We start from the raw sequence: 9442 nt of genomic DNA, 5'->3' as shown, positions 1-9442 counted from the left end.
TTTGTAATTTTAAAATATGAAAAATCTTATTAAAATGACAAAAAAATAGACTGTCAATTTACATTTCTCATGTAAATAAGATTAAAAACCTGAATAACTTCAAAACTTTTTTAACATGTACAGGTTGGTACAATAAATAAAAAATAAATAAATAATAATTTTAAAAAATCTTAAAATACATTTGATTTCATTTTTTCCTTTTATCTGTCATTTTAAAATACCAAAAATCTTATTAAAATGACAAAAAAATAGACTGTCAATTTATGTCTCATGTAAATAAGATTAAAAACTGAATAATTTCAAAGCTTTTTTAATTAAAAAAAACCCCGTAGATTAGTACAATAAATAAATTTAAAAATGACAAATCTTATTAAAATAACAAAAATAGACTGTCAATTTACACGTCTCATGTAAATAAGATTAAAAACCTGAATAATTTCAAAACTTTTTTTTATAGCTTGTTCAAATTGTTACAGTTCATTCACAAATGCATCAAAATTTCTCAAATTGATGGAACTGTTACAATCAACTTTAATACTATGCTGTAATTATATCTCTAAAGTTGGATACAGTTAGTGACAATTTACCATAAAAGAAGTCTTGGTTCTGTAATTTTACATGAATTAGTTTGTTCCGTGAGAGATATCGTGTATAATTAGGGAAGTTTTCACAATAAATATGTTGAATGAATGTTTTGATTAGTGTAAAAATATCTATAAGAACTGGTAATCTGTCCATCCATCCATCCATCCATCCATGCATCCATCCATCCATCCATCCATCCGTTGGTTGTGTTTCATTAATAATCTCATGCACTGTTTGTCTTTTAGGTCTTTTTTTCCAGACAACAAAACTTTTGATTTACATTATTACCTTAAAGAAATCCAGTGGTACCGATGGCTCTTACAACTTTCTGCTCCATTCAGCATCTATCCACTTACACATACTTCTAATCTAACTCTGTCGACAGGCAATTACTTTACACATTTGGTGGTCTGACCTCTGCATAAAGGAGTCAAACCACATAATAACCAAAACATCTGAACATTACACCCCTGATGAAAGTAGCATTTACTGCAGGATTGTTGTATTTGACAATTTGGTATACTGAGTAAACAGACATGTTGATGTGTATGACGGAAAATCAATAAATACTGCAATTAGCTTTTCATGACTGGGCTTTTTTGAGCTATCTGAATGCTGAAAAGCAGATTCACAGTAAACAACTTAACAAGAAGTGGATCAAATTCCCTTAATAAAAAAGGATAAATGAGTAAATTTAGTGTAGACTATCTATAACTACAAAGATGCAGAGGTCAGAATTAATGATGTTCATTACAGGCAAGAGGCTGTATTTCTATGATCTTCTTGTTAAAACCAAGTATGTGTTGCATAGCAAAGGTAAAAGCAATAAATTTAGATTCTTCTGTTTTCCAGTCCTCAAATCTTCAAAAGACAAAATGTTATATATATAAATGTTCATATATATATATATATATATATATATATATATATATATATATATATATATATATATATATATATGGTGAGGAAGACACAGAGCCTGTAGTGTATATTGTGAATTTTGACAGCAGGACAACAAGCCTTGTGAATGGTGAAATTTTATTCTAGTCGCTCTACAGAGAGAGAGAGAGAGAGAGATTGAGAGATAGAAAGAGAGACAGAGAGAGAGAGAGAGAGAGAAACAGTGCCACTGTACAGAAGAGCTCTTGTGAAATTCACACAAAAAATATTGTTTTTACTCTTTATCATTTATAATTCTCCATGATGATGTATTCCAGTATGAATTTACAAGCGATGTATACAGGTGTCATTTCTAAGTATATTCAAAATAGTTCCTTAAAAGTCTTTGAGGAAGTATTAGTTTTTTTTGTTGTTGTTTAAAAAAAAAGCTCTATTCTTACAGCAAACCATAAAGAAAGAGGTCTTGTATCTTTGGAGGGATAGCGGACTCAAAGTAGAGGGTTGCTTTTTTTCTTCTATCTTCTTTACAGTTGAAGTCCTGACTACACATGATAGAGAGGGAAGAGAGAAGCAGAGCTGGTGATACAGTAATTCTCACCTGCCATTGGAGGAAGAGCAAGGATGTCCCGCCATACCGAGCCAAGCCCTGACCCCCCTGACCCGACACTCCACTGGGCCAAACCTGGCCTGATAACGACCAGTCGGACAATGAGGAAGTTGCACTGGGGTCAGGTCCTCGCCTTCTCCCCCAAAACAGCAGCAGCATCCTCATCGTGTTAAACACAGATATTTTTTTTTTCTCTCAAATATGTATATACTCACACCTGGTTACAACGCATTAGTGATCATAACATCATAACAAAAAGAACAAACAGAAAAAAGAAAAGAAACATAAAACATTAAAATTGTTACATCTGGGGTTGCATGCCATCACCTCATTATTTATCATTAAATGTAATTAAAATACATTTTTGCCATTAAAAAGAGCAGGGTTGTCATCACAAGGGTGTGTCTGAGAGTGTTTGTGTGTGTGCATTTGAACATAAAACAGCATCAGTTTACATGACAGTTCTGTAGAAGTAGAACAAATTGAACAAATTGTCATGAGTTCATAAAACGCAAGGGTGCCGTTTGATATTTTTACATGTGCATATTGTTCACTTATCAGCTCACGCAAGCAGCATGTGGAGATAAATATGATAATAATAAATATGCAGATAAAGATGCAAAAAAGGACAAATGTTGCTCATCAGTCAACACCGGGCAAGCTGATTGGGAAGCAAGGAGAGGTTCACTGCCGTATTCCAAGAGTACAAAAAGGGCAATATGACAGTGGTTGTCAAAGATGTTAAAGATGGAGCTTCAATTGAAACAGTGGCCAATGGAATTTACTGCCATTAAAAACCATGGAAAGAGAGAGAGAGATTCCCATTTGAGTACTCCACATCAGGGTAGCTTTTCAGATTTTGGGATCTGCAACATCCTTCATTCTGTTAAGGGTGCTCAGTTTGGCAAGACGTGGAGCTGCACATAACACACCCCACACTGAGAAAAACAACCTAAGCCCCCTACCACCATGCCTCCTTCTCTTCCTCTTCTCCTCTCTTTAACTTGCATTGCAAGAGCTCGGGCAGCGAGCCGAACTGGAAGACCTTGGACTGGTAAACATCAAAAGGAGAAAAGTTTGATTCTGCTTTTTATGGCCGCTATAAATTGTTGTTTTTTTTTTCTTTTTAAACTTTTTTTTTCTACAAAAAATTTGCGGCACATCATGTTCTGTTGCTACTGTTAGCTCCCCCAAAACGCACAGAATCATCCTGAGGTATTTTATTTGATACAATTTGGCTTTGTGAATCCAATCAATCAAGCAAATCAGTCAGTTAAAATGGTTATATGTTTTTTTTTCTTTTGACTGTACAATTTGTACAGCATAATGCTACAAAAAAATAAAAGAGTTTGGTGGGCACGCGTGTACATGGAAGTATATGAATGTGCAAGTCTTTTCTGCTAAGTGTAATAAAAACAAACAAACAAACAAATGCATAAACAATCGGATTAGGAACCAAATGTTCTGGTTGAAACTTCAAGCTTACCCAAGATCTGCCATGCACACACACGACATACTCCACACTAAGATGGATACATGATTGATGAGCACATAACAGAAGAGCCTCCTCAGCTCCATCCATCTCGTCCCGCCCATCCCATCCCATCCCACATCCCACCCAAACAACGCTACGAAGGTAAACAAGGGATCCATCTCATGTAGTCTTCACGTCCACAAGAGCCCTGGTTGATTGTACAACAACAGTTGGACCACCAAAAAAATCTCAACACAACCCCCAGTTAGACTGAAGTGGTGAAACATTGTGTAGCACTGCTGTATCAACCAACCAAAGTTCAATTTAATAAAAAGAAATAAAGTGAAGTGGCTCTAAAGTTACTCAACACTCTGGTGATGTGTCATGTTGATGGAAGAAGGGAAGGAAAGAGCTAAGAAGGAAGGAAGGAATCCTCAGTGTGTTTTTTTTTTTTTATAGCTAATACCCTGTTTCTCAGTGGCAAGGAGGTCAAAAGACAAATACACATCAGTGCCCACCTCAGACAAGGTGACGATGGACCCAGTTGTCATCTCATCCTTTTTTCCCCTTGTTTATCTCCTCTTTGCTCTCTTCCCTTCCGCCATAGTCTTTTGCAGCCACAGCATGACACAGATTTACTAAGCACGAAGGTCAAGAATCAAAGTTTCGATTGTACAAACATCCATCCAACGCATCTGGCAAGACACGGCCCCTTTCAATAACATGTAAAATATGTGTCTGAGAGTGTATATGTGTGTATTTTCTCTTCTCTGACACAGAAAGAAATCAACACATGCAAAATAATCTACTACTCCTGATGGTATTTTTCAGTAAGCTATGCTTTTTCAAAAGCAAATGTGGGAGAGAGGTTTTTAAAACTAATGGCTATTGTGCTACCAAATAAGCAAACACTAAAATCCTACAGAGAGGGATCCGGATGCCAGAATCCCTAATAAATCTTATAGTTCAATAGAATAAAAAAGCAATACTTTGCAATTATTTTTCTATGTGCAGCGCCACAAATGAAATGCCCTTCAATTGCCTCAGGTTTTCCCTGCTCGTCTGTCCTTTTCTATCAGTCATTTTGTCAGTCTGTCTTTAATCTGTCAGTCTGTAAACATTATTCTTTGATAGCACCTACATTACTCTCAGCTTTTCATCACTGTCAAGTCTCTTGAGGATGGACTTAACACACAAAACCACAGTCTGACCAAGCACACGATACCTAACTGTGGCAAAACCACTGGATGTTCAACTCTGTGCCATTTAGCCACTCATCTCCGTCCTCCCTCTCTCTCCTCTTCCACTGCCAGGTGCCTTAGTGGCCATATCTGTCAGAGTAACAAGCAGCAGACTGTTGGACTAGCTCACTGTGACGCCCTTGCCCTCCTGGGATGCCTCCATGTCTGGCCCGCCCATCTGGTCTCTTTGTCAGACTTCTTCTCCTCAACTAGTGAGTCCCAAGCCTGACAGTGGAGGTGGAAAGGAAAAAAAAAAGGGGAGAAGGAGTGTGGGTGGTGGTCTCCCTTCCTTTTAGTTCCCCTGTCATATCAATTCTCCCGTCCTCCTCACTACCTCCTCACACATTTCAATCTTAAATCAACTGACCCTTTCTCAATAACTCTTACAGGAATCCTGCATTACTGTAACTTATACCTTCTCGGTCCCATTAATGAGGCTACACCAGTTCCTACCACCAAAAACCTAGGGGACAATTATTTCCCCTTTACATCAGGGTACCTTATGGCAGAGTGCTGGCCATGCAGCCAACTCACTGGTACATGGGAGAGAATGGACAGAAATGGTGATATCATCTGCAAAGAGAGTAGTAGTAATACCGTCATACCCAAGTGGGCACAAGTTCATTTGGATTACAATGTTGAAGAGAAGAAGAAAAACGTAGTGTGGCTATGGCATCCCTTAGTGGATAACATAGTTGATAAATTATAATACAAACCCAGAGAGGAGTAAGAAGGAGAGAACACATTATTTCTTACATCAACTAAACATCTGACTCCAGACTGGGAATTTTTTTATACACCCGTCTATTGCTGAACTGGGCTGAGTTTAGGACGCCACGTGGGGCTGGGTATGCACTAGTCTTATTGGCTGAGTAAGGCATCACATGCTCTTTATTGTACATGTCATTAGCTATCCGCCCATCCCGTGAGCAGTATGAAGTGGTGGATTTAACAGAAGAGCGGAGATTGTTCGCATCGTTGCGTGTTTTGATGGGGGCTGATCCTACGACCGCTGAAGGAGAAGCCACTGCCAGCTGTTTGTAAATATCAGAGGAGCTACGCCCATGGACCAGTCTGCTGCTGGTATCATCCCTCAGTGAATGGCTGAGGAAAGGGTTTTCCGAGCCATGGGCCGGGTACAGGGACTTGCTCCTCTTGCTCTCCTCCAGGTTGTGGTTAAACATTGATTTGGACCCAGTGCCAAACAGTCTGCCGGAATAGGGACGCATGCCGAAGAGGTTCGCATAATGCGAGTCAGACGCGGAGTCCAAGAAGCGATCCTTCTCCTTGAGGCTAACGCTGCGCGCTGGTCGGCCCAAGTCTACATCCTTGGGCTTTTCGAGCATGATGTTGTCAAAGGAGTGCTGACGACTCAGCCTCAAGCGGTTTCTCTTTTGGACATGAGGCCCATCTGTCTGTGGCCAATACAGACCAAACATGTCGTCCGGTTGGTGCTGCTGTTGGTGGTGCAGGGTGGGACTGACCAAAGGGTCTGTAAGGAGCTGGTCCTCACTAATGTCATACAAGTTGGCTGTGTGGAGGCATGCTTCACACCGATTATAGGGTGAGCGTGTGGCGGAAGCTGAGGCAGTTCCAGTGGGGGTGTACGACCCTCCTGGTGGGTAGCTAGCAGTCACTTTAGACAAGCAGGATCGGCAGTGTGTCTGTTTGTAGCGATCAATGGATTCATGTGGGGACAGGGAGACGTTTTTCTCTTTCAGGCTGTAGTGTTTGGAGTAAGCTGGGTCTGGTAGAAGATCTGAATCTGGGTGATGCAAAGGTGAGGAGTTCAGATGAATGATGGGCTGCTCACACTTTCTATAGTTGTCGCTGTGGTCAGAATAAATTTCAGGGTAATCCAAATCATCTGCGGCAAGACCGCGACTCTCACGGTAGTGAATGGGATCTGAATGGAGGCTCAACTCTCGGTCTGAGTCGATAGTGTAGATTTTCTCTCCTCCTCCTCCTCTCCCGGTTTGGTTGGTTCCGCCGCTGACCTGCTTAGTCTTTAAGTAGGACAGCTCCACCTCACTGCAGTCCCTTGGGTATTTTGACGTCACCGATCTTTTTTTTAAGTTGTCCTTGGGTTTCAGGTGCTTGTTGTTTTCTGGGTCCTTGTAAGAAGCTGCCCTGCTAGAACAGTCGGAGATGTCAGAGTGGGCTGTGTCCTCAGGGAGGTAACGCTGTGTCTTCATCGACATTCGTGGGTCTGGCATCAGCATGTCCGGCATCGGAGGGGGCCCAGGTGGTACCGAACGGAGCGTGTCCACTGACTTCTTCCACAGCGTCCGGGGTGGCTTGGCGTTGGTCTGGACTGCGTCAGCACTTACTGCTACCTCTACTGTGTTGGGATTGGCATCATTCAGGGTCAAAGGATGTTGGCCTCCCTGAAAGATGTAGTTGTTAAGGTGGTCTTTGTGGCGGTTAGCAAGATAAGACTGCAGGTCCCCAGTGTCCCCATAGATCATATCTTTGGGAGCATAGCTGCGGTTGTCAGCATAGATGAAGTTGCCCTTCTCTGCCATCATGTCCATGATCATGGGACCAGCTGAGTGCATGAATTCTCTTTTAGGCGAGTTCATGCGGGAGCCACCCAGGTTAGACATGTTGGTCATCTGCTTGGCAGACTTAATGAGCTTAAGCATTTTGTCCTGGGGGCTAAAGTCGAGATCTGTCTTTTTCTTCATGTCTATGTGGACTCCATGGATGCAACTCCAGATTCCCTGCAGAGACATAGAGATAAACAAGAAGAACAGGGGAGGGGAAGAAGAAATAATAAATTAGAAGAATTGGAAAAAGATTAGATGGAATGAAAAGGGGAAAAGCAAAAAAGAAAAAAAAGATGCTTACTTTTCACTTTAGCCAAACATATCTGTGTTCTACAGGTTTTGTTAAAGATTTAAAAAATTAAAATTAGCAGTGACTCAGCAAATCACACTGAAACTGAAAGTATTGTCTACAGTATTTACTGGGAAACACACTTGTTCTGACTACAAAGAAAATCTCACTGTGTTCCCTGGTAAAGATGAAAGTTCATTTATTTAAGATGCAAATCTTTTAAACAATCCTGTTTGATTGAATTAAGAAGATAATAATTCAGGAAGGACTTAAGTCAAATTAATTCAGAATTAATCATAAACACACAAAAACAACAAAACACAAATCAGTGCTCAAAAATAATCTATCCAGGCAAAGAAAAAGTCTCCAGTCGCATCATGTATCCATCACAACCCAAAAAGCAAGTGTTGTGAATTCTCTAAAAGGAGACACACGAGTGATGCAATGCAATGAAATAAGTGTTTTAGAAGCTCCATCAATTTTACAGCGCAACTGTAGCTAAAATTTGAAACTTGTATTTTGCAAAAATGTATTAGTGTCTTACATAAAGTACAATTCATCCAAATTTAGTAACCTTGCTCAGCTATTCCCTGCAAACTCGAGAAGCATCATATGTTTTTATAATTCAAATCTCCTTTAGAAGCAGTCCAAATGGGACAGATTCTTTGTAAAAGAACAGTAAACATCAGAAGGTACCATCACTTTGAACTTTAACAGTTAAAAGCAAAAACCAAGTCCTTTTATGTGGACTATCAGTTAAACAACAGCTGACAATGTAATGCCTAAAAGCAAGAACCAGAGAGCTCTCATTCTATGATTTAAGTCTCAGAAAAGAAAAAAAAACAACAACAACAGCAGCTTCTTTCATCACTGTGACCATTATCTATTTCACAAATCCATCCTTAAAAAGCATCTATCACATTAACAAATCCAAAGGGCTTTTTGGTTCAGGACACCTTTTGCTTATCAACACAAGATAGGCCATTAAGAATGGATTTTGCCCTAAATTACTCTTGAGAATTCCTTTGAAATAACATCTTTCCCAAGAACCTTACTTCATCTTCTTTAAAAGCTATTTTTTTTTCCCCTCACCACCCCCCTCGGTTAACTTTTGCATACGGAGTCACTCCCTGCTTCAAAAATAGTGCAGAGACACTGCAGTGCTTTTAGAGATGCATGTCCATGTCTTCTGTTCTCACACAAGAAGGGAGAACGCTGACCTTTCAGCAGAATGAGAGGGAATAAATTGATTTAGCGTGGGTTGCTGTGATTTCATCCAAAAACATGTTGCAATTAGGATCTATTTTTGTCGATATTCAGGGCTGCCTCGTGATCCCTCCTCCTGTCTCCATCCCCATTCTTCCCTCTCTTTGTGCAGCTCTTCCTCTGTTACCTTGTTTAACTCAGTTTCTTAGTTTAGCAGTAGCTCTCTTTCTATGCATATGTGTGTGTGTGTGTGTGTGTGTGTGTGTGTGTGTGTGTGTGTGCGTGTGTGTGTGTGTGTGTGTGTGTGTGTGTGTGTGTGTGTGTGTGTGCATCCTTGCTCTGTTCTGCTAGAAAACATAATTAAGATGGGAATGTCTGATCACTATAGTGCAGCATTAGCCTCAGACTATAGCTGCAGTGCTTTGCTACACCTTATGGGTTTAAGCATAACCACTGCTAACCCAGTCACACCACCTCAGGCCCAAATATTCACACTACAACATATGCACATGTGTATATGCTTAGTTGTTTGTTTTAGTGGGTTTACTAGTGTGCCTTCTTTTGGTTAAAAATTAAATTCTCTGTAACGCT

At 40.1% G+C, this 9442-nt stretch overlaps 1 protein-coding gene across 1 annotated transcript in view; it reads right to left on the bottom strand.

Moving 5' to 3' along the window:
• Positions 1 to 1606: 1606 nt before the first annotated feature.
• grin2aa (glutamate receptor, ionotropic, N-methyl D-aspartate 2A, a) overlaps positions 1607 to 9442 on the bottom strand; it is a 176778-nt gene continuing 168942 nt past the window's right edge. Inside the window, exon 15 of the mRNA XM_023272532.3 lies at positions 1607 to 7530. Within this exon, the coding sequence (XP_023128300.2) occupies positions 5569 to 7530 (1962 nt within the window). The 3' untranslated portion in view covers positions 1607 to 5568. The remainder of the gene's footprint in view (positions 7531 to 9442) is intronic.

Source organism: Amphiprion ocellaris, chromosome 19, assembly GCF_022539595.1.
Source record: "Amphiprion ocellaris isolate individual 3 ecotype Okinawa chromosome 19, ASM2253959v1, whole genome shotgun sequence".
Classification (NCBI taxonomy): domain Eukaryota; kingdom Metazoa; phylum Chordata; class Actinopteri; family Pomacentridae; genus Amphiprion; species Amphiprion ocellaris.
This window is presented reverse-complemented; position numbering and strand designations above follow the sequence as displayed.